Source organism: Branchiostoma belcheri, unplaced genomic scaffold (genome assembly GCF_001625305.1).
Source record: "Branchiostoma belcheri isolate BF01 breed outbred unplaced genomic scaffold, Haploidv18h27 scaffold68, whole genome shotgun sequence".
Classification (NCBI taxonomy): Eukaryota; Metazoa; Chordata; class Leptocardii; order Amphioxiformes; family Branchiostomatidae; genus Branchiostoma; species Branchiostoma belcheri.
The window spans coordinates 362,259-387,970 of NW_017804331.1; the positions used below are offsets into that span (position 1 = coordinate 362,259).

Here is a 25,712-nt window from a genome sequence, read left to right on the forward strand (position 1 = left end):
GTGGCGAACGAAATGTATCAATTTTTGATGCGTGTCAACAAAGCCATGGGGCGTAAAGAACCCTTGAATTATGCTTCGCGCTTGGCACAATAATATTAATTCTCATATGCAAAAACGTTAGTTCGACTCTGAATATTACCACGAGTCTTCCGTCAGCAACAACAAACGAACGCCTGAATCTATACACGTACACTCGAATAGAGAACCTAGATAATACTAGTAACGTTAGTAGATTATACATATAGTCGGTAAAGATCGGAACTGTAACGAAGATAGGCGAATATAAATTTGTCACATAGACACCAATCACAGAGCCTCGGTTATAGTCGGTGAAGATCGTGTTTGTAACGAAGACGGGCGAAATCATTGGAGCAGCCCAGCTAGACTGTTGGCGCCGACGGCAGGGGCGGCAACTTCTTCAAAGGGAAACGCCTGTCGATCAAGTATAATATGTGCGTGTGGCTATGGGAAAATGCCTCGCTCTAAAATGTATCACGTAGTTCTGAATCGATAATCACAAACAGCATGGAGCTTCTACAACATATAGCGTCTATGCAAACAGGGACAATATCAAACTCGTTATTTTTGGCCACAGAGTCGAAGCATTTAAAGCTTAAAATTTTAAAAAGTGGTTTCTAAGGCGAAGTCATGCCTTGCAGAAAATGTTGACGATACACATTACGTGTTCGACCCAAGGTCATTGACCTCCAGCTTGCGTTGTTCCAGCGGAGAAGAGCGTCTGGCAGTTTTTATAATAGCGTCAGATTTTGTTTGTTAAATCATACACAGGCATTCATGCATCTATCATTCTTCCAACTAGTCCGTAGTTATGTGAGATGTTTATTGGAATCACACGGATCGGAACAAACTCAGAGTATCAAATGGTAAACATCAATCGCCCACGGCCGAGACCGCGGTACCCGCCGCGCTGATAATCCCCGGTATTGTCCACAAATTATCAACAAATACGTGAAAATGAGGTGGAATAAGTGTCATGTAAATCTCAGAATACAAAGGCTGCTCATTAACGACCGAAATCTTGCGAAAGATTTCTTGCGCAGAAGAAGTTTCGCAGCGGCGTTTCCATTACCAGTGGACAGTTCTGCGAAATTCTGCGGGACGTCCCGCAATCTTACGCACGGCCTTCCGCAATCTTACGCACGGCCTTCCGCAATATTTCGCACGGCCTTCCGCAATATTCCGCACGGCCTTCCGCAATATTCCGCACGGCGTTTCGCGATATTCCGCACGGCGTTTCGCGATATACCGCAGGACGTACCGCGGTATTTCGCAGAACGTCCCGCGAAAACTGATGCGTATTTCGTGGCCTGTGCTGTAAGGCACATCACACACGGCATGCCCCATCCACACAACATCAGGTAAGGCACATCACACACGGCATGCCCCATCCACACAACATCAGGTAAGGCACATCACACATGGCATGCCCCATCCACACAACATCAGGTAAGGCACATCATACATGGCATGCCCCATCCACACAACATCAGGTAAGGCACAGTCATCACACACGGCATGCCCCATCCACACAACATCAGGTAAGGCACATCACACACGGCATGCCCCATCCACACAATATCAGATAAGGTACTCTACAATCATACATGGCATACCCCATGTTTTTGGCAGAAAATTTGAGTTCCGCTGTCGGGAATTCTCTTTAGTGAGCTTTCCTGCTGTTGCCATAAAAGCTCTGCTGTGTATAAAGTGGGCTTTTCTGTCACTGTTGATTGAACTGTGCACATTTAAGAAAAAGTTTGTTTTTTTTCATTCCTAAATATCATATGATAGATGACTTTGATGCACTTTTTATTCCCCAGAACGGCCCAGAGAGTGGTACAGATTGTGCGAGAACACAGAGCGACACCAGCGACTATCGCTATCATCAACGGCAAACTTAGAATAGGTAAAGCTTACACCTGACATGTACTGCATACATGTATTTTATCTATGGCAAGTCCACATTACTGGCCATGGCCTCCTTCAGTCAATTTTGCCCATGGTAATATCCTATTTGATATCAGCCCTACAGCTTCGGCTATGCATGACTGAACAGTGCTATCTGAGAATAACAGTCTCTGCCACATAGGGCAGGTCTGTAAGCTAACTCAGGTCTATTGCAGAGCTTTTTTCTCTTTTGAGTTGTTTAATGAAGGATAAAATATTGAATGCAGGTCTAACAGAAGATGAACTCGAGTGGCTGGCTTCAACAGAAAATCCTGTCTTGAAGACATCAAGAAGAGACTTGTCCATGGTTGTCAGCAAGGTACCTCAAAATTGTTTCGTTGTCTAACAGCACTACGTCCCGACTGGTGCTGTAGCAGACACCTTGTGGTGTAGGGTTACATTATGTAGCAAGTTGTCAACAAGGTAGCCACACCCGTAATTTTTTTGTCTCTTCTACGAGCACTAAGTCTCAAACAACAATGAATAAGGAGATCTGACTGGTGCTGTATCAGACGCCCCGTGGTGTAGGATTACATTATGTAGCAAGTAGCAGGGAAAAGTTGGAGGGACTGGTCACCATATATACTAGTATGTATGAATCTGTTTCTTTTTATTTATTTCACCAGCAGTAACACTCAGGTACATAACAACCTGTTTTTCAGGCAATGAATTTGTTTAAACAGCAGTAGGTATTTATATATAGTTTGTTAGGATAGACCATGTGAAGGTAAACATTATGCATTTTCTCTGCATTTGTGACCTTGCTAGTTGACAATTTTCAGGGTTGGAGTGGGGGCACCACCGTGGCGGCCACCATGATAGCAGCTTACAAGGCCGGCATCTCCGTGTTTGTGACTGGGGGCATCGGAGGAGTGCACAGGGGAGGGCACTCATGTACGCAGTCCAATAAGTTTGTATACCTGAAACTTGCTTCATTCAAATTCAGATTTAAACTGTACATTCTACATTCACAACTTACATATTCTACACATTGAACTGTGTATTTCCAGTTGGATCCTCTAAAAAAACTAATAACAACTTTATTTCTCAAATATCCATAACTAGAACATGCCTTAACAAGTTTTGCAGTCTCTCATTTCCTGTTTTTTTTAAATTGTGTATTCATGACAAGAGCCAAACCTTACAGCAGGGATGAAACTCCCCGAATTGCAAAGAGTTTGCACTCGAATTTCAAATACAACAGACAAGACACTTGGTATATACATCCCTCATAAACATTATAATACTTGTACATCATTTTATACCAAGCAAACCTTCTGACTTTTGTTATGTACAGATGAGGCATAGGAAAGATAAAGCATGACTTATGACAGTTCTGTGTTGTACAGGGTTATGGCCCTATGTAGAAAAGACATGATTGTGTTTTTCATTCTTGATGCTGGAACGTAGTTTATAAGTAGACTTACATGTATTTCCTGCGCCCATGCTTGCTGCAGCGCTGGATGTGAGTGCGGATCTGACAGAGCTGGGCCGGACGCCGATCGCCGTGGTGTCAGCTGGGGTCAAGTCTATCCTGGACATCGGTCGCACGCTCGAGTACTTGGTACAGACTATACGTGTCCTTTTGTACTGCCAGATTAGTTAAGAGAAAAATAGCAGTGATGAACCGGGACGAGGGGGGTTATAAACTCAGCCACATTTGGGACAGTGTTCTCATCGCAAAAGCAGCACCTACATCTGCTACATATAGCGGTGAGAAGCAGAACTCTTACCTCTGAGCATCAGCACTTTGGTGAGAAATTTTGGTTGTGTAAAAGAAAACACCTGTATCCTGTGTTTTTTCCTGTAGGAGACCCAGGGCGTCTCCGTGCTGACCTACGGCCACACCACGGACTTCCCAGCATTCTTCACTCAGAAGAGCGGCTTCCACTCGCCCTACAACATCACCACGCCTGAGGAGGCCGCGGAGGTCATAGGTCAGACAGTTTCATTTGTGTCAGCATTTTGTAGTGACAGTCGAACCGCAGGTCACCGTAGAACGCGTTATTCTCTAAGATACGGCGTTTGCCGGGTCACGATTTGACCCCGTTGCATGGGTGTAAACAACTGCCTATAGTGCAGCAAAAAGACCTTAGACCTACACAATGTTTACATTTTTTCATATCTACAGGATTTGCCCAGTACAACCATGTAGATAGTTCGTGCATTGCAAAATGACAGCGAGTGCTACGGCCTTCCAAACATTAGCAATTTTTGGTCAGTTTATTTGTGCTTGTCTTTTTTACTATTTAACTAGATCCCGTTAGCTAGTACCACAGTGTGATAGCCCACTTCTTTACCTTTACATTGATACCAATGACCCCTGGTAAATTTTATGGCAAACGGGTTTGCCCCCAAAAAAACTGTGACGATGCGCACATCGCGGTGGTCAAATTTTAGCCCAGTTGTAAGCTACTGACACACACCATCCTGAGTTTCCGCTACATTTTGATACATTTCGCGTAATGTCATAAAATTCGTTTTTTGGTACGAGAAACTGTATGAATGTGGCTACCACATGCAATATAATAAGTGATATTATAACATTCAAGTATATACAAAAAGAGGCATTTAATACAAGGTTCTGACCATTCAAAAATCGTCAAATTTGAAGTCAATCGGTTTCGAACTCCTGCGTTCGATTCATGGAACCAAGGCAGCGCGTTCCATTTTTCGCACCGCCAACAATGTTGCAACTTTCAACCCCTGTTTGCGAAAGTTCGCAAAAAGAAGGAATCAAGTTTTGTAATCACAAACAGACTTTCTGAAACCCATTCCAAGTCAGACTTATATCATGAAGACGCTAGAGAAAGTGGGATTCATGTGCAACTATACCAATGTCAGCACATATGCCCGATGTTTGCATATTTACAGTAACAGGTCATAGTGTCCGATTTCTCCTTCAAAAATTAGGTCATGAAAAATCAACCTGTTGTTGTATTTGTTCATGTCCAAATTCCTTCTCTTTCTTTTTCATCCGTAAAGTGGGTATCGTTTTGAAGCTTACTATTTCGTCGTTATTCTTTCACTTTCATTTTTGTTCTATGTAACTTTTAACGGAACATTTTTAAAGGCAAATAAACTGTAAAGAAATTACACTTTTTCTCAAGGTCGAGCTGCAATACACATTGTGCAACTTCAAAACTAAGTACACAGGTGTCAAGCCAACATAACTATATTTCAGCCACATCTTACATTACAGGTGTATTGGTTAGAACTAGTTGCAAAAGTTTGCGATTCGAACAAAAATCGTTGAGAATTCGACTGAATGAGCCCAACTTACTATCGGTTACTATATTGTAACAACTACAGGATCCCAAAAGAAACAACACACGATAGATGGGGAGGGTCTATACTTTATTAAACAATACACCAAATCGACGATGAAATATGGCAAACGGGTTTGCCCCCAAAAAACTAAAGGGTACCTATCTCGAGTGGAATCATCTCCATCAAACACGGTCAACTTTGAAACCTCGTTTCTCCAACAAACACCACCGGTAATGTACATCTACGACCTTGAGCGTGACGCCGGCCCTTCTTACATCTCACATTAACGTATGACAAGGAAACGCTTACGCAAAGCGGAGTTACAAGCGAAACAGTAAACAGTAGCAAACTCTCGCGGATTCTCGCGGATCACATTACCTTGGAAAAGAAGCGCGAGATTTAAACGAGATCTTAGAGAGAGCTGCGCAGAACTGATGCGCACAGCGGTCTGCGGTTCGACTGGTGACTTTCTGGTCTAAAGGACCATGTAGGGGGAATTGAATTTGTGTTGGCAGTGCTGGTTTAGATGTGCAGTAGATGTGATTAATAAAGTTATAGAAATCCATCTGCTCATGGTAACAGGTTAGAAGCATTCCTGTCATTATAATGACAATGAAATGAGAATATGGAGGATTAACTTCCATCTCAATGAATGAATTGGTAATACAGTGTGTATATGCAATGCTTACAGATATGTTTGCATTTGTATTGTGTTGAATGTTTATGTCGTGTTGATATCTAATCTAATGGATATCTAATAAAACAAACAAACAAACAAAACAAACAAAATGTTGTCACAAGTTAGTCAGATGATGACAGTCCTAACTGTAGTGACGTGAACCAAGTAAATGTTTTAGGACTGCTCCACCCATGCAGATACCAAGGCCACGCACCAGTAACAGAAGACAGATGTTAGACCATGGCGTTATAACTCCATGGTTAGACTTAGCCCTCCTACAAGCTTGTCACTGTATAGAGTAGGACCATAGAACACAGTCATGAAAATTCCTCTAGCGTGAGATTCATTTCTTGAATGTTGGAGAGAACACTACACCAACAGTTTTGTTCATGTCTACTTCAGACAACCATTTCTCCTTGGGCCTGGACAGTGGACTGCTCATTGCTGTGCCGATTCCAGAGCAGCATTCAGCACAGAAGGTGGAGGATGCCATCCAGAGGGCCGTGGAACAAGCAAGGTTACATCATAAGAGACTTAGTTTCGGATACCTGAAAGATTTAAGAACACTGATACAATGTATTATCATTAAGCTATTGTCCAACCAGTTGTCCTCGCAGCTAGTTTCCGATAAATAAATACATGATATTAAGCAGATCAGCGGCTGCAAAGACAGTATCCATTTGCCACAGCTGAGGACTTTATCTCAATGGCCAGTTCTAACCATAACGCTTTTGCATCTGCTTAGAAATAACCTGCTTGCTTGCTTACTTTGCTTATATACTAGTATGTCAAGTCCTGCAGCATGTACAAAATCATGTACATGGACTGTAACATCAAACTGTTGTCACTGCTTCATTGTACACATGTACATGTACTATCTATCATCAGCAGTACTGGACAGACAGATTGTGTTGTTTGTTCCAGGGAAGAGGGTGTGCGAGGGGATAAGGTGACTCCATTATTGTGTTGTTTTTTCCAGGGAAGAGGGTGTGAGAGGGGATAAGGTGACTCCATACATCCTGGGGAAGGTGGACAAGCTGACTCAGGGAAAATCTCTCGCAGCTAGTATCCTTCCAATGTTTGCCTGACAACACAATCAATCCATCATCAACAGGCATTAGGTTCTGATGCATGGCAGCTACAGACGTGCACAGGTCCCACCAGGTTGTTCTGTTTTAGCACAAATGTTGGACATTATATTATTGCTCTTGAGTCTGTCTTTAAAAGCAGAGACTTCATTCCAGCACTGTAGCTACTCTGTGGATGTAATCTGCTCGGACTTTGAAGCAACCTTTCATAGGCAATATACTCATAGACATTACCCCTGGTATACTCATCAGCAACGTACTCATAGGCAATTCAAACTCTGCTACTGGATATATTGTGGAGATTAGTTCCAGATTTCCAAGTGACATCCACCACACAAGATGGCTGTCACTAGAAAAATCTGGAACAAATTTCTGTACATAAGTCATAACTATAGTAGAGTTTGAATTTTCTATGTGTATCGTCTAACCCTCATCAACGTGTCAATGATACAATTTTGTTCAGTAGTCATATCAATGATAGAAGCCTAACATGATGGCTGGTACTTCGCTGATGTTCAATAATTCTAGGAAGGTTGTCCTCTGCAGGCCTTCATGTGGCTGCACAGCCCGATCCTTGGCCTGCAGGTCCTATGGCAGGATGGACATGTGAAGCTCTGTGCTGGTGGTGACAGTGTAGCCTTCTCTTCTCTTCAGCAGCCTCTCTTAGGGCTTTCTCCAAACCTAACATGTTTGAAAAAAAAAAAACATAATCCCATACAGTGAAAGGCAAGTGCAGTGCCCTTAACTCCCCACACAGACATTGCTCTCATGGAGAATAACGCTGCTGTTGGCAGCCAGCTGGCCTGGGCCCTCTCACACAGGAGGAGGAAACACTACCACAACCTGCCCACCTCCAACCTGCAGGCAAAAACTCCACAGGCTGACGTCCTCATCAAGAGCAACAAACCTGTGTGTATTTCACTATTGTTGTCAATGTGTTTATGCATACAGTTTTTCCTGTAGTAAAAGGTTGAACTTTACTCCAACACACAATTGTACAGGGATCAAATTTTCAGCGACCACTGTCGCCTTCATCAGGATAATTAATGCCCAATCACTTCACAACGTGATCTCGCGAGATTTACGGTTTATAAACACGTGACCTTATTCGCACAAGATTTTACTGATACGTGACGTAAGCAATTGATCAAAAGTGCCAGGGAGTTTATATCATACACCATCTCTATTAAGTGAAGGCTGAAGTGCTCTGATATATATGGCCTCCTTAATGTCTCTTAAAAAGTATTTTTATCTCGGCCGCCTGAGCGGCCGAGGTATTGTGCTCCAAAATATGTACGTTGGATCGTGTTTTCGACCGTGAAAAAAACCCCAATGAAACCAATTACTCTGCGTGTATACTTTACTTTGTGGGGTCGAGCTACCGGATGATAGTGTCGTTATTCTTATACAACGAAGTTGCTAAAAAAGAGGAAATGCTGTTTACCACAAAACCATTGTTTTATATCATAGTATGCATTTAAGGTTCTAGAATTTCGCTAATAGCTGCGGTAATTGGACCAATAAATCAATGACATAAATTATGTACATTAACCTTCCATATTTGCTTAAGTCGCAAGATGTCGCTTTTGATTGGTGAATAAATCACTGTGACGCACGTAAATATTCACTTGAAATGAGAAATTACCGCCCAACAAAACGGACCATTAGATTCCCAGTGCTGTATTACTCTTTGTTCTTGTGGTCAACTTGTTTTCTTTGCTTGAATCGCGTAAAAGACCAAGGAAAATACAATGAAATCGGCAATCGCCGAGCCGCGCCGATCTGCCGCCGCCATCTTGGATTTTTGGAAAGCTGCAATTTGGCCCAAACCGCTAGAGGGGGCGAATTAAAATGTTTAATATATTCGGTCTGAAGTTTTAGTAGCTCTAGCAGTAGAGGAGAAGTTTGATAATGCATAGAACGGATAAAATAGAATAAAATTAAATGAAATAAAATAAAACAGAATAAAAAATAAAATGAAAATAAATAAAAATAAATAAAAATTAAAAATAAAATAAAATGAAATGAAAATTATTGTAGTGGTTACATATACTTAACGTTATATTGTATTTAGCAATGATCATTTAGCAAAAAAAATTCGGTACTGAAACTCCGGTATTCAGAATCAGGTACAGGTACAGGTCCGGACCTGGACCTGATCCTCTGGACCTGGAAGAGCCGAACAGGTACCCACCCCTATTGCTAGTGGTGTAATATGGCTGTAATGTCGACACTGTTTGTTGAGTACTAGTACAGTATATTTATATTCCTAATCAAAAGTAACAGTGAAAGATTTGCCCATACATTGGTATTGAAATAAAGAGCACATTTTAGTACCGTTCACCTGTCAATTTGGTCATTTTCCGGGGGGTACGTTTATTCCGGAGGGTATGTATATTAGACTTTGAAGATTTGTCCGGGGGGTATGTTTATTCCGGGGGGTATGTTTATTAGGGACATGAGAGTAGTATGCATTAAATGTTATAAAGATTTGGTAATAACTGCTGCAATTGCACCAATAAACCAAGTTTAAAAAATTACGTTTTAATATTACCTTGAGACATCTGAATAAGTCAAGACGAAGGTTATGGAAGTGCACTATATTCCTCGGTCGCAAGATGTCGCTTTTGATTAGTGGCCTGAATGGAATTTCCCATATCGAAGATCCCGGATGTAACGCATGAGGCTGGTAAGGTATTTACTTAGCAAAAATAGCAAAATATCAGGAATTATAATGGTATTAGGCATAGAGCCATAGGATAAAAATGGAGCTAAAGATACTACGGGCAAGGGCAATCAATTACATTGTGTTTTATTCGTGCTGTTGAACAGATTTAAACAGAGTTACGTTATCGCCCCCCTCCCCCCCCCCTGTGAAAATTTATGAATTCGTACAACCTAACAATATGTTAGTGCATTAAGCTTGATAACGTTTGACAGCTCTGTTATTGTAGCCACTCCATTTTGTGTTGTCTCATGAAGTTATACCAAAATAAAACATTTCACTTTTGACACATGCATCTTTGCTCTTTATTCATCAGTATTGTCCAGACATTACAATTTCAATGAAACATACAGATGAAACATAGTTCCTCTGTAATATACAACATGACACTACTGATTCCAAAAAATGTCTTCCCCATACATAGAGCTGTGTAACCTACTCTAACAGAGAAATTAGCTCCACATACATATCCTAAACTCTTTCCTGTCTCTCAAATCTTCAATCACAAATGAAAATCTGTATCTCTACCTAAACATTTTCCCTCCCAACATCTGCTTCGAGATTAATATTTTTCACTAATTCCATTGAAGCAAATGATAATGGAAGCCAACTTATTACCCTGTTTGGTGTTACAGGTATGAACATACTAGGTAATACATTCTTTCCTCTCTAGCAGTTACACAAATCTATGTGGACATCCTCCAAGAACACAAAACTACATGGCCAGCGGCCGAGATAAACTTTTTTCAAAAGTCTTGTTTCCTGTGTGTCGTGTTGTGTGTTAGAACAGACCACAGGAAGAATAGCTACTGTCATGTACAATGTACAATGTACATGACAGTAGCTACGGTATTCTTTCATAAAAACTCAAACTCATGAGTATGGATAACTATAGATGGATTTCTTTCCATGCCTGTACCATGACACTTTATTTGATATTGTAATATTTTCATTCAGTGCTTATGAAGCAATCACATGCTACATCAAATATTTCAAAGTACAATTTCATAGTCGAACATGATATTTCCCGGTATGTGCGTGTATGGTTAAAGATAGCTTACTACTACTATATTTGATAGATATCGTTTTACCAGTTTGAACCATAGAGGTTTGACAATCTGGATGGGTAATTTAAGTCTACATATAAATTGTATCATCCTTTCATTGAGATGAAGACAATACTTATACAAAATCGGGTGTTCTCTTAAAAAACATCTTGATTGATCTGCTGGGAAAGCAGAGACATTAAAGATTCCACCTGCCCTTAAACAGGTTGTTGTTGGAGCCAGTGTGGTCGACTTTGTGGCAAAGACCAAGGACCCAGAAGTCAAGGTGGGTGACTTTTTATGAAGAATTGTTTTATTATACAGCAGGGGGAGCTAGAGCAGGGCTCAAATTTCATTTTTGGGCACCTAACCTAAAAAATGAGGGCACAATAAATCTTTTGGAATAAGTAGAATGTGTCAGCAAAAACTAACTACTAGACTGTTTCATTTCTAACAAAAAGTAGTTTTTTTATTATTTTTCTGACACTTAGGCCACACCAATTTGATTTCTTGGTTAATGGATTCGCCGCTTCATTTTTTTCTGATTTGAAAATAAAAATAAAAATTCAGAATCAACTGCAAGATGCTCATATTTTGCCCTGAACAGTTGAAAACAGTCCTTTTCTTGCTACTTGTTACAGTCATCCCATATTTCAATGCAGTGGTATCATTAAAAGTTTAAAATTCATTGTTTAAATTTTGAACCAGCCTGGTGTGTTGACTTCATGTCTCCTATCATAACCATTTTGGGCAATAATACTACTATTAGGATGCCTAGGCCTGTTTTTATTTTTATCTATTTTTCGCCCGCCCGCTCCATTATTTTTCTAGAAAAATCCGTTAACCAAGAAATTAAATTGATGTGGCCTTAGATGTTAGGAATATGCTGTATACTACTGTACAGTTAACATCTTCAGATACAAAAATCTAAGAAAATATTTGGGTGCACTGGTAAGGACATAAGGTAACATGTTGAAAGCTTGCATGATAGCTTGAACGATTAATAGATGTACAGTACTAACTTTTCTTGTCATGTCCACAGCTTGGAGGCATGACAAACCCAGGGACACTGACACAGTCGTTCGGTGGAGTTGGTAGGAACGTTGCAGGTGAGGGTTAGAATTATCATGTTCACATAATTTGAAAAATCTTTATTTTCATTTGCGTATAAGATTTGCTAATGATTGTTGTTTGTTACCACTTTTTAAATGTAAAAATGAATTAATTACTAGTATTAGTTCACTTGCAACCATTGCACCACTCAGAACTATCTGTATTATGACAGCACAGGGAGAGGAAAACATTGCAAACTGACTTTTTGGAGGTCTTCATCATTGTTTCAGACTGCATGAGCCAGCTGGGTGCCATGCCTCTCCACACAATTTGAATAATCTTTATTTTCATATATGTGTAAGATTTGCCATTGTTGTTGTTTGCTACCACTTTTTACTGTAGAAATGAATTAAGTTCACTTGTAGCCATCGTAGCCCTTAGAATACTGGCTCAAAACTATCTGTATTACCACAGCTAAAAGCACAGGGGAGAGGAAAATATGCTGATTTTCAGTGTGTCCTTGTTTCAGACTGCATGAGCCAGCTGGGCGCCATGCCTCTGCTGGTGTCTGCAGTAGGGAATGACCCTCATGCTGCCTCCTTCTACATCTACTCAACTCACATGGTGGGCTGTTTAAGTTCTTACCAAAGTAATGTGCAGATACACTCTACATGCCCATAGCCAGGATTTTGAATGAGGGGGTTCTTCCCACTGCTTGAGGGGACCTCGAGCGCCGTAGGCCTGAGGCGAGCACTGAAGGCGCGAGGTTCCTAGGGGGGTCCGGAAAATTTTGAAAAATGAACCTTCTAAGATGGCATTTCGTGCATTTTTGAGAGGATTTCCAAGAAAAAAATCAGAGATACATTTTTATTCAATGACAAAGGGAGCAGTTTGTCTACGATTCCACTTCCAGTCCATCTTTTCAAGCAAAATCTTGGACCTTTACATAAAAAGTGGACCTTTACATAAAAAGTGGACCTTTACATAAAAAGTGGACCTTTACATAAAAAGTGGACCTTTACATAAAAAGTGGACCAAAAAGTGGACCTTTGAGCCTTGTTGGGGGGTTCTTCCAAACGGGCATGCTCTATGTGAATTGATTGTATATAAATTCTTACTTTAGACCAAGGAAATCCTGGATGGTTTGTGTCAGGAAGGACATTAGAGAGAGTGGCATTGCCAGTGTGATCCAGTGCTGGACAGAGCCCTTTGTTAGGATAGCCTGGGTGCCATCCTCCGTATTTTCTGCTGGCTCCCTAATGTCGCTGGCTAATACACAGTGTTAGGGACCCTGCAGCAGCCCCTAGACTGGAGACTACTACATGCTGTGTTGAACTTCAGCTGTTATTATGTTTTCCCCACAAAAAAAGCTTTTTTTTTTTTTAAATAACACCCGTCTTTGTGGTTCAGGATGTGTCAGGGACCCTTGCTACAATATAATCAAAGACTGGATACTACTACTCTAATGTACTCACTCACTGTCCGGTTTATCGTCTGTTGTTCCCCATCTTCCGAGGGTTAGACGTGCTTGCACAGTACAATTGGGGCTTGATGGCAGCACGCCACTTGTCTCTGTCCTGTGGGTTGATCTTGTCTAAGTTCAGGTGGTGGAGGTCCTCCTTTATATTGTCGAACCATTTCCTCCTAGGGCGGCCACGGGGGTTTGGATCCTCCACATCTAGTGTGAGGATCCTCTTTGGCCATTTGTCCCTGTCCATTCTCTGGAGGTGGCCGTACCATCTCAGTCTGTATCTACTACTACTAACCCCACTTCTGTATGTTCCAGGATGTGTCAGGAGTGTCGCAGCTGGAGGACCAGAGGACGGCGACGTACTGCGCGGTTCTGAACGGAGACGGGGAGCTGGTGCTGGGGGTGGGGGACATGGACATCAACAACCGGATATCACCGGACTTGGTAACCACTCACTCACTCACACCCACACTTACACACACACACACACACTCGCGCACTCACACACACACACAGATCAACAACCGGATATCACCCGACCTGGTAACCACGCACGCACACTCACTCACTCACTCACACACACTCACACTCACACACACACACACATCAACAACCAGATATCACCGGACTTGGTAACCGCTACAGATTGTTGTTAAAAATTACATATACACATGTACATGTAAATCATGTTTTTTTACCATGCCAACAGGAGTAGATTCTAGGTATATGTGAATCCAATATGTCTGCCATCCATAACCTTTACCCCGTCGATCTCTTCCATATTATCAGGTGTCCAAATTTGCCTCGGCTATAGAGCTGGCCCCGTTTGTGTGTGTGGACGGCAACATTCCAGAAGAAACCGTTCGCTACATCCTCAAACTGTGCCACTATCTGCAGGTGCCAGGTGGGTAACATTACCGGGAGGTTGACATTTTCTGCAATGTATCAATGAACAAGTGTGGCTACTAGTACATGTATGTTGCTGACTTCTACTCATGTTCTTGACAAAGTAAACATGGTGAAATGATACAGTAGCTCTACCAGCAATAGCCGCCAGTGTCCCATGTGTATGGTATGTTTTGACAATTCCAATAAAATAAAATCAAGTACTAGTATCAAATCAAAGTACATGTGGTTTTATGTTCAACAAAAGTTAAATTTATTCTTACTAATTAATTTATCTGTGCTGCAGCTTAGTATTTTGCCAGGCTTCACCAAATGTCAGAATATTATATGATCATATTATATACTGCACAACGGCCAAGTCAAACCCAAGACTTTAAAAATGGTACATGGTGCATACTGCTTTCTCTGCTTAGCACTCAGCATTTCCAGTGGGATAGCCTCCTGCTATAGTGATAATGCACAACTGTGTGGCCCAAGGGCTACAAAATGGAGATGGAAGCCGCCATATGTGACCATGCTAATGGTTGCGGGCTTTGACTTCATCTTTTCTTGCAGCCTGTTAGTATTTTGCCAGGCTTCACCAAATGTCAGAATATTATATCATATCATATATCATATCATATTATATGAGCCATCATGTTTTCTTGCAGCCTGGTATGAGCCCACCTGTGTGGTGAAGTCCTCCAAACCTTTTGAGTCGGACGCCTGGAAGAACATAACTTACCTGTCGCCGAACTTAACCGAGCTGAGAATGATCTACCGTATGGTGACCGGGCACGAGGAACCAGTAGGTAAGGACAGAAACACTTCTAATATAATTCTAATCTCCAAGCAGATCATGTGGTGGCAAGGCAGTATCTATTGGCCAGAGGAGTGTCAATTAGCCATTGAAGGCTTATTTATAATACTGGATACACCACGAACCGCTGGGTAAGGTCGGGAAAAAAAACTTCCAGTATTCCTGTATAAATTATGCAGTGGTAAGATTTCATGATCCATCCATCCATATCCGGGCCTTGATTATTCTGCTGCCGGCTTCCCTGTCTCAGGGGTGGGCAGCAGTCGGCTAGACTGGACTCCATGTCTCCATGTGGTCCTGTCCAGTGGGTCAGTGTTAGACAGTCCACACATTCTAATGTCATGATGGCTGCTTTAATTGAATTTGATTTTTTTGTATGTTGATGAAGGTTAGACATCCAGGTAAATAATACTCAACAGGAAATTCAAACTCTACTACTGGATAAATTATGGAGATAATAGTGACATCCACCAAACCCCAGCCAGCTTTTTTAAAAGCATTTCTTGTTTCTTCAGTTCCAGAGGAGGAGCCAACATTGTCCCAAAGACTGCACGAGGCTGTGTTCCTAGTCCATCCACATGTGCATTTTGTATTCCATTATATGTACAATGTACATGTACATGTACCAGTATATGCAGTTGTGTTGAATGAGGTTTCTTGTATTTACATGATGGTCTGTTTTCTCTCCAGTCCCCGAGGAGGACCCAACATTGTCCCAGAGGCTACAGGAGGCCGTGTTCCTAGTCCGTCCGCTAGTGCATTTTGTATTCCAGTATATGCAGTTGTGTTGAATTACATGAGATTTTTTGTGCTGATGTATGTTTTCTCTCCAGTCCCCGAGGAGGACCCTACGTTGTCCCAGAGACTACAGGAAGCCGTGTTCCTAGTCTGACCGCTGCTGGAGTACACCTGTATGCAGTTGTGTTGAGTTACATGAGGTTTCTTGTATTTACATGACGGTGTGTTTTCTCTCCAGTCCCAGAGGAGGACCCGACCTTGTCCCAGAGGCTACAGGAGGCCGTGTTCCTAGTCAGATCGCTAGTGCATTTTGTATTCCATTATACATGTACCTTACCTTAGACCTTGTATGTTTTTTTTAGTCCCCGAGGAGGACCCTACGTTGTCCCAGAGACTGCAGGAGGCTGTGTTCCTAGTCCGACCGCTGCTGGAGTACCTGCACTGCGTGGTCGTGACTCTGAGCAGGGACGGCGTTCTCGTGTGCCGAAACACAGAGCAGCAGTCCAGCTTTCCTGTGGGGAAGGGAAACAACACCGTCAAGGTAAGGTTCTGTATAGCCCATTTGTCAGCGCATTGTGTACAGCCCAAATACAAGAGTTGTACATGTACTAGGAAATTCTCCATTGTCAGAAATTCTATTTTGTAATTTATGTACACGTGGGGAAGGGAAACAACACCGTCAAGGTAAGGAAGAAAACTTTATGTTGTAAAATGAAGAAACAATTAGTAGAAAAAACACTGCAACTTCAGACGTTCATTGTACATGTGTTTAGAGGAAGCAGTCAGTCCTAACAACAAATGTTTAAAAGTTCATCTGTGTTGGTGGTTACATGTTTACAGTTAAAACTTTTGATCCAACACAAAAAGTTCTCTCACCTAGAGCTTTCGACCAGTCACTCCGGTCTTCCTATACCGGATACCTTTGACCCATTGTTGATGTCACACTTCAAAGAAAGCATGTGACAAGCCTCACTGGGTCAGTCTACTGAGGAAGGCCAGAGTGACTGGTCGAAAGCTCTAGGTGAGAGAACTTTTTTGTGTTGATCTAAAGTTTTAACTCTTGAAATGTACATTTCCTATGCAGAAAACCATGCTGACAGCCGTGCACTATCCAGTCTTCCCTAAAACTGAGCAGCAAGTCGTCAACGTCTCAGGAGCAGGAGATTGGTAAGACCCTCCCGAACCCAGAACCGTGCCTGTCTAGTTCTGCTGTACCCAGAACCATGCCTGTCTAGTTCTATGCCTGAATGGGTTAGGGTTAGGCTCAGGCACGAATCTGGATAGTCTCTGTGTATCCCAAGAATGTAGATTTGCCCGAGGCACATGCAGTTCTGGATATGCATGGACTATCCAGAACTGTGCTTGATCATGATTCTGGATAAAACATGGTTCAGGATACAACAGACCACCAACAAACATACTGCACATCTGTCAGTTACTGCTCCTGTTGCTATGACAACTGTATCAAAGATAAATGTTAGGTTTTACAGATACCACCATCCCTGTAAAAAGTCACACACAAATCTAGCAGCTACTTACACATCATACCAACCCTTAGCATGCACAGAACTGGAATCTATCTAGGGTTTATTTTCTATACAACATTTTAGCTAATCTTGAAGAAGTGTTGGTAGAAGTCATTATAAAGTAGTTAAACTGTAATTACCAACACAAGGGATTGGACTTACTTTTCAACTGTACATGTATGGATTGCTTGTTCCTTGACAATGACAGGAGCTGTACAGTCAAAAATTTGGGTAAGTCCAATCCCTTCTGTTGGAAAAAGACAGTTTAAACTGCTTCAAACATTTTAAGTAACATCTGTGTCCATAATATCACCAGGGTCCATAATATCGCCACCTTGAGAAATAGTGTGCTTGAAGATATTTTTACTGCAACATACTTTTGGTATGCAGTCCTTCACACATGAAATGTACATACCTAGGGTATGTTGCAGTAAAAATATCTTTAAGCACACTGTTTCTCAAGGTGGCGATATTATGGACTATGGTGATATTATGGACACGGATGTTACTTGTTCCTTGACAAAGACAGGAGTTGTACAGTCAAAAAGTCCAATCCCTTGTGTTGGCAAAAACTGCTTCGAACATTTTAACTACCTGGTTGTAACTGTATAATGTATTTTTTTGTTCCTCAGCTTCTCTGCAGGTATGATGCACGGAATGCTGCAGGGTCTTCCCCCGGACGTCTGCGTAAAGCAGGGACTTCTGGCCGCCTACAACTCCACCCAGACGCACAGCGCCGTGCCTGCCAGCCTCGACTGTGCAGACTTCTCAGAAGAGAACATCAAGAAGCTGCACTGGCCGACCTACTCCATACCTATCTAGTTCATACATATAGCTGATAGTGGTACAAACTTTGCATCAGTGCAGGTATAGACCTCTAGTAGTTTACAATGAGATAATCTTCTTGAGGGGATTCTGCTCCAGACAGGCACGCAGAACCCACAGCAGGATTTCATGTTCAGGTCTCTAGATCTACAGATCTCCACTTTGCTGCTTAGTCCTACTTGGGTGCCTTCTTGATTCCAATTACAAGCTCAGTAACAAATTCTGTGAACAAGCTGCAATTGTACAGATAGAGCTGTTGTGTAGTTCAGACTGCCAGCTATCAACCAGTCCGTAAATCTCTTCTCTTGCAGACCAATGGATGATGTTCTTAGATATGACAAGCTTTTACCACACTATATGCCACATGTACATGTAACATAACCTGCGTATGTTGATCCATTAACATTTGATAGGCTAGTGTTGTAATATCTGTACCGTATGTTTACCTCATATTTTATTGTTTTTGTTCTCAGTTTTGTATCTTGCCAATTATTCAGATGTAAAAAATTCATTGTTGTGAGAGTTTTCTAATGCAAAAGATAAATTGTTAATAAGTCATTGTGTAAATGATTTCAGCATTATTGTGTAGAATAATTATCTCTAAGTATCATCTTGTAATGTAATGTTATTGTTACAGGTACTGTCAATTGTTTGTCAATAATGCTTTGATTTGATTTGATGTGATTTGGATTGCCACAATACAATACAAATTTCTCTGATACTGCATTGAACTTCTTTTGTCTGCAATTATTGTTGGCTGCTTTAACGAATTAACTACACAACCCAACCATGGGAGCCAGGAAAATGATTACTAGCAAGTTACATAACCCGTTTGCTTACAAACCCACTGCTGTAGTACAATCCCGTTCCATCCAAGCAATGGGGGCCCGCAAGCCCTTTTCCGTAGAGCATAATCGGCCGTTTTAATTCTAAGTAGAGGGTAGACGGACTGCTCTAATATTTTTGCGTAGAGCGTATTCGGCGTTTTAATTCTACATAATGCGTTGTAGCCACTTAGAATTTATTGTAAAGGGTAATCGAGAGGTTTCCGAATTCAGCGTAGAGCGTTGTCGGGACCCCCCCTTGCTACCCTTGCAGGCCCTCAGCAATGACATTATCTTTCATTATCCTTGATCCAAGTCTACAAAAGCAAATAATTTGTTTTGCTGTCATTCTTTAGACAGACATCTGGCCTGCCTCTACCATAGTCAATATCAGCCTCATATATATCAGCCTGACTTATGTAACTTTAATTCTTATTTTCAAGTAACTTCAAAAGTGCATTGTGTAACATGTAGCAATGAGATTCGATGATGGGTAATCTGAAGTCCAATACAGGGAGAATTTTCAGTTATCTCTGTTGCTGCTTTCTTTAGATTTGAATCAATGCTAAACATTTGAAGAAGCCAAGGCCTTTCTCAACTGACTACGGTGCAATGTTCAATGAGGATAGGATTCAAATTTCCCGCCATCCGAAACTCATTTCAATATCAAGTCACGTGACGCATACTAATTACCCCCTGCAAAGCAAGAAGGCGCCATTGCTGTTCAGCCATTTTTCCAACATGGCGTCTGTTGTCGGCTCAGAAGTCGAAATTCAGGAGGTAGAGGTGGAGACCATGCCCGTGGTCGAAACCATCGAGACGACAGTGGAAACGCAGCCCATGATAGCGTTACAGCCGCTGCCCGAGCCCGGTCGCGAGGAGGTTATCCTACAAACGCACGAGGAAATCGTGGGAGACGAAGAAGAGATCCACAATGACTCCGAGGAAATCGACCATATCCCTGTGCCCATGCCGGTGGAGATCGAGGAACACATGAACGTGAGCGCGGCCGGCAAGCGAGGGAGGCGGGCCACGAAGAAGGGCAAGCGGGGAGCGGCGTTCGGGGACCTGGGAGACGCCGAGAGGTCGCGGAAATGGGAACAAAAGCAGGTCCAAATAAAGACACTGGAAGGCGAGTTCTCCGTGACGATGTGGGCTTCTGGTAAGCGGATATCCTTATCGCTGTGGCGAGCGTTTGTTATGTGAAGGCAGGAGTTAGGAAGGATGATGTCTTGTGTTTTGGGGTAGTGGTGGGTTGTATTTTGTCGTCTGTTTGTTGCGATGAGACCGTGATTGCGATGCTGCCGTGAGATCCAGCCGGATATCGGCGTTTTTCTGTCTTGTTAGGGAAGGACTGTGCACGCGGCGTGACGTCAGAGGTCTGTTTAATCAAAAGCACTTATGCAGTGAGAACAGAAAATATCAGGAGATACTGCTTTGAACTGTATCTGTAGGAGGTGTTTTGGGAGAGCATTTTCCATGGGCGCCGCCATCATGAAACAACATGGCGGTTCCAAAATGGCCGCCGCTGCAAAAATGGTCCAACAAATCGTTTCGAATCCAAAAATTCTTGCAAGGGCGGCGCAAATTTCTGTCATACATTCACTTAGTAACCGCCCGGTGTTCCTTTGGATGGGAGAAGTTGAATGTAGAGCGTTTTCTGACCGAAATTTGGTCCTCCACGGTGGCCATTTTGTGTGGGTGGTGTTGGGTAAAAATATGGCGGAACATCATGGCGGAGTTGGGCAGTTTTGGCCGGGAGAAAATCCCGATTTTCGCAGATTTCAGTCAACCAGCGCTTACTTCATTCCCCGTGATATGCTAACCGTGTTACTTAGCGCATTGTGCATCTGATATGTTGTTGCCACCGATGCAAGTTCGAATTTAGCCACGAAAAAGTGAGATTTGTGAAGGTAGGTGGCTAGCTGGACATAATCCAAGATGGCCTCCTTTGTGTGCACACAGAGGATAGCAACAAAAAGCTGCCCGAGCCCGAACCGGAACCTCCGGCGCCGCAGCCGCAGCCCATCCCCGACTTCAGCGAGTTCATGACCGGCAAGAAAATTCCGTCGGGCGGCATTCCGGGCATCGACTTGTCGGACCCCAAGCAACTTGCGGAGTTTGCCAAGTGAGTAAAGTTGTCTAAGTCTACCCCAAAATTTGTCTGTCTGTATAACTGACAAAGCGATCGCTTTTGTATTGCCCGTAAGGTGGGAACGTTTTGTTCTACCACTGAACAAACTGTACTTTCCAGCTGACAGCAACTGCAGCACAATTACAAACTGAATGTGGACGTGAACCTTTATAGCTTAGTTGCACATATAAATTATGACATAATAGTTATGGATATGAATAATTTATAGATCAAAGTAAATTGTTGGCTTGCTGAAAAGAAGTGTATGACATATGGATACACGTTTGGGGGAAGAGCAAAATTAATGTTTATGGCCAAGGCAATGTTGTACACACTTATTTTCTGTATAATAAATATGCAATTAGAAGTTATCATGTCTGCAATATGTTCAATTGAGTATGGCATAGGATAGCCTATTAGGGTACGTTTAGACAATAGTTACTGCATGTATGAGCATTTCTTAATGGCTCCTTTGAAATGTAGCAGAATTTGTTAAGGGACAACCGAAATGGCAACTGTCTTGTTTTTGTCTTCAGAATCCGCATGAAACCAAAGAAGAACAAGGAAGATGATTCCAAGACAATTGCATGTCCACACAAGGTAAGGGCTGTGTGTTGGGTGTGTAGCTTTAAAGGGGGGGTGGGCTGATATGATATATGATACTAACTGTCATATTTCAGAGTGTGCCAGTTAAAGGGATAGACTGTGTCATTGTTATTTTTGCAAATACGTAATCATATCAAGGTAACACCGTAATGCTGCTTGCGTATTTTGAAGTTTCTTAGAATTTGTTTTTGCTTGAGGGCATGTGCAAATCATCAAGGCAAATCATCCGTCACCCACTTTTTCATTTTTTTTGCTGTCTGTGATCTGACTTCTGCAGCACACACTTGTTTGTTACATGTTGAAACTAACACGCTGAAACCCTGTAGGGCTGCACGAAGATGTTCTGAGACAACTCTGGCAAATGGTCATGGTTATTCTAGCACCTAGGATAGATCTGACTTTTGCAGCACACACTCGTTTGAACAATAAACAGCCATGCCTTCAAATATCAGAGTTATCACCAAGAATTGAGGTATTCAAAAACTCATATTTCCCCAGAACTATCGTAGACTGGAACTCGTTGCCACCAAGCACAGTTGGGGCATCATCACTAGAAAGCTTTAAACAACTCCTGCAATCAAATGTGCAAAGATTGAGTGTAACAAGTCGTTCGGTGTGATATAGCTAGCTGCCGCCGTGCTGCGTGCCTGCGAAGCTGGTGTGTTGCGCCGAAGGGCGGTTATACCGGCTGCACTGATACAGATACATGTTGAAACTAACATGATTACACGCTAAAACCCTGTAGGGCTGCACAAAGATGTTCCGAGACAACTCTGCGATGCGGAAGCACCTGCACACACACGGGCCGCGGGTCCACGTCTGCGCCGAATGTGGAAAGGCGTTCGTAGAAAGCTCCAAGTTGAAAAGGCACCAGCTGGTCCACACAGGGGAGAAGCCTTTCCAGGTAATGTCCTGTTTGTTAACGTTTTGTTAGGTGAAGAAAATGTAAATCCTTTTTTTTCTTTATTCTTTGCTACACTGTGCAGGGTTGCCCAACCCTGCTGTGTTAGGCAATGTCATGTTATTTATCTGAGAATGGAATTGTTGACATGTCCATTGTGTAATGTTACTGTAATTCACAAGTCTGTAATTCAAGTAAAATGTTGTGGTCTGAGGTAAGCAAATATGTTCAAGGAGCTTAATCTTCACAACCACAGTGATGGATTTTTGATAAGGGTTATGATAAGTTCATGGTACAAAAGTGACTGTAAAAAAGGAAATTAAAAACAGGAAAAAGTCAGTAAATTGTTTGTTTTCATCCTGCAGTGTACGTTTGAGGGTTGCGGGAAGCGGTTTTCGCTGGACTTCAACCTGCGCACCCACGTGCGTATCCACACGGGCGACCGGCCCTACGTCTGCCCCTTCGACGGCTGCAACAAGAAGTTTGCCCAGTCCACCAACCTGAAGTCCCACATCCTCACCCACGCCAAGGCCAAGGCCCAGCAACAACAGCAGCAGGCTTTAACCAGCCCCATTCTCACCATGCCCACATCTACCATGACCCTACAGATGTAACCCTGCACATTAGCAACACTAAACTACAGATGTAGTTCGGTACTTTAGCAACACTTCTGGCAACACTAAACCTGACTCCAGGCCCTCACCATGCCCACATCTACTATGACCCTACAGATATTTCCCTGCACTTTGCAAGTATCTCGATGCTAAACCATGCTCCCATCAGCATGTTGGCAGAACATACTGCACCTGCTCGAAACCCGTAATGTACTGTGCATAGCACTTCGGCAGAACGTCTCATATAAGGTCGTATTTGCACAAATATAAGGTTACCATCCCGTTTGTGTTTTCTAAATGTTGTTAAGTCGGGAAAGATATTGTCTGCAACAGGCAAAATTCTGATGCAACGTTGACCAAAAATCGTGAAAAATCCGGGGTTCATGCAGGCACAGTGCTTTCTGCCGACATGCTACTCCCATCTAGCTGCAGACTTTGTAAAGACAATTTCAAATTATACATATTATATGACATGGACTGTTTACTCAGATGTTATAGTATAAAGGCCCTGCGTAGCATTATTAATTATATCTGCATTGCACGTATACCATGATTTGTTAATCGTACATAGAAAAATTGCAGGTTGCGCAGAATACTTTGTTCCAAACTGTAGCCTGCTTCAGTGCTTGTTTCTCAGGTAAAAAAAAAACTAACTTGAACCAGCAGCGACCGGTGGAAAATCTAACTTGTAGATTATTTTAGATTGGTTTTATCTGTGGTTGCTTCTGGTAGCGAGACAGATCCAAATGTATCCAGGAAGAACCTCTGAAAGGGTCACGTTTCCATAGCTGCAACTTCTGTGTGGCATGTAATGCACACACTCGTGTATGTCAGGTCAGGCTGCCATCTATATCACAACTTTGGTGACACACATGCTGTTACAGTAATAGTTTTGTTTGTTTGTGTTATGAGAATCATCCTGTCATTTCACATTTGTACTGCAGATGTGTACTGGTGTACTAGTATTACTAGTAAGAGGTGCTGGTGTCCTGTGTTGAAGGCAGGTTTCTGACTTCTCCAGTTGTGAGTTTTCATCTTTTCATCTGAACACAACATGACTTGGGAGGAGGATAGTCTGATTGTTTCAAACCTTACATGAAATTCTTTCAGCTGTGATTTTGATTGATCAAATCTATATTGCAGGTCATCTCTAGATGCTTTTGGGAGTGGTGGATAGTCATTATGTAATTATAGCGGAAAAGAAACAATGAATTATAGAAATGAGCAGGGCATTAACTAAGTGTGGCAAAGTTGAATTTGTTACAACTGAAACATGTTTGTCACATACGCTTTCATATGTTGATACACAGAGTTTATGTAAAATGGTATCTGTTGATACACTAGCTGTGTGCTCACCCTTTGGAATTTCAAGTAATATAAAGCTGTGAGTCTGAAAACCAGAAAAATGTCACCCTTCCCACTATCAAACCAACAGTTAATTGATATTCCAAACTGTAAGATATTACAGGATCTTTTGTGATTTTCATATGTGTATGTCAGTACTGCAACTTTGGGGACATGAGACAATGCAAGTGCCTCTTGTTATGATAGAGAAAAGCTAGCAGACTCCCCGTGCATGCATAGCGATACGTCAATAGTGCTGATGATATCAAAGGGTTTGGAGAAATTATTACATAGTTTTTGTCATGGTTATTATCAGTATAGATGTTTACGTATTTCACTAGAGGAGGTTTAAGACAGACTTGAACCTGCTTGACCAGAGTAATGATGATCATGAAAACTTGCTGTTTGTTCTGTCTATACACACATGGGTCTGGCTGTATATGAAAGCTTCCTAGTGTAGCCCTGCCCTACAGGGGTGTCTGCCACATAGCCACCGAGTACTTAGTTGTCTGGCGTCAGTTGATTCTTGGGCATTTGCAAGACAAAGTGTATATATATCCGTGCAGAAGTGTTGACCCAAACCTTGTACATGATTCTTGGCTTCGTGTGAATTTTCACTAACTGTGAGTTTTCTCGTTGGTAAGTTCGCCTTGTTAATCGCCGTGGGTTGGCTGTATGTGGTAAAAAATGGTGTCTGTATTATTGTGTTTAATTTGCTTGATTTCTGTAAGAGCTTCTAGTCTGCTGCAGATTTTAATTTCTTGTATTTATTCCCCCTAATTAGAACCAGATGAGTTCGGAGTACTTTACAGTATAATGCAGGCTTATTACGATATGTTATCTAGAGTTCACAGGAGACATTTTGTATGAGTGGTGCCGTCATCACATGTAATGTATATAAAAGAATTGTTGTTGGAATAGGCCAAATAAAAAGGCATGTGACTTGATCAGTGGGAACATGGACTGAAACAGATCTAAATGTTAGTTTATGCCATGTTCGAGGAACTGAAGAGGGAATAAATTCCAAGTGGACTGTACTTTTGTGTAAGCTGTCTGTTTTCATGTTTCTGACTCTGTGTAGCTGGTAAGATACGAGTATTGAATGCTTCTATGTGTGTTTTTTGTCGAACCAACTCTGAATTACTGGAGGTGATTGAACTGAATGTGATCTTGTGGCTGAGGTTTTGACTCAGAA

The 25,712-nt window shown here is 42.0% G+C and overlaps 2 protein-coding genes across 2 annotated transcripts in view; both read left to right on the forward strand.

The window, feature by feature from the left end:
* Nucleotides 1-18,820, forward strand: part of LOC109483989 (pseudouridine-metabolizing bifunctional protein C1861.05-like) — a 26,276-nt gene extending 7,456 nt beyond the window's left edge. Inside the window, exons 6-21 of the mRNA XM_019787146.1 lie at nt 2,751-2,862; nt 3,426-3,532; nt 3,779-3,905; nt 6,320-6,434; nt 6,897-6,982; nt 7,763-7,914; nt 11,003-11,062; nt 11,819-11,885; nt 12,120-12,148; nt 12,271-12,453; nt 13,616-13,744; nt 14,090-14,204; nt 14,857-14,997; nt 16,106-16,284; nt 16,828-16,910; nt 17,902-18,820. Of these exons, the coding sequence (XP_019642705.1) occupies nt 2,751-2,862; nt 3,426-3,532; nt 3,779-3,905; nt 6,320-6,434; nt 6,897-6,982; nt 7,763-7,914; nt 11,003-11,062; nt 11,819-11,885; nt 12,120-12,148; nt 12,271-12,453; nt 13,616-13,744; nt 14,090-14,204; nt 14,857-14,997; nt 16,106-16,284; nt 16,828-16,910; nt 17,902-18,091 (1,875 nt within the window). The 3' untranslated portion in view covers nt 18,092-18,820. The remainder of the gene's footprint in view (nt 1-2,750; nt 2,863-3,425; nt 3,533-3,778; nt 3,906-6,319; nt 6,435-6,896; nt 6,983-7,762; nt 7,915-11,002; nt 11,063-11,818; nt 11,886-12,119; nt 12,149-12,270; nt 12,454-13,615; nt 13,745-14,089; nt 14,205-14,856; nt 14,998-16,105; nt 16,285-16,827; nt 16,911-17,901) is intronic.
* Nucleotides 18,821-19,605: 785 nt separating this feature from the next.
* Nucleotides 19,606-25,554, forward strand: LOC109484019 (transcriptional repressor protein YY1-like). The gene is made up of 5 exons (XM_019787184.1): nt 19,606-20,080; nt 20,884-21,046; nt 21,589-21,652; nt 22,404-22,562; nt 22,925-25,554. Exons 1-5 carry the CDS (start codon nt 19,660-19,662, stop codon nt 23,171-23,173), a joined length of 1,056 nt encoding a protein of 351 aa, XP_019642743.1. The 5' UTR covers nt 19,606-19,659; the 3' UTR covers nt 23,174-25,554.
* Nucleotides 25,555-25,712: the final 158 nt, after the last annotated feature.

Coding starts and splice junctions, on each gene's coding strand:
- LOC109484019 (XM_019787184.1), top strand. CDS start 19,660: ATGGCGTCTGTTGTCGGCTCAGAAGTCGAAATTCAGGAGGTAGAGGTG. Junction 21,047..21,588: donor CAACTTGCGGAGTTTGCCAA/GTGAGTAAAGTT, acceptor TTTTGTCTTCAG/AATCCGCATGAAACCAAAGA. Junction 22,563..22,924: donor CAGGGGAGAAGCCTTTCCAG/GTAATGTCCTGT, acceptor TTCATCCTGCAG/TGTACGTTTGAGGGTTGCGG.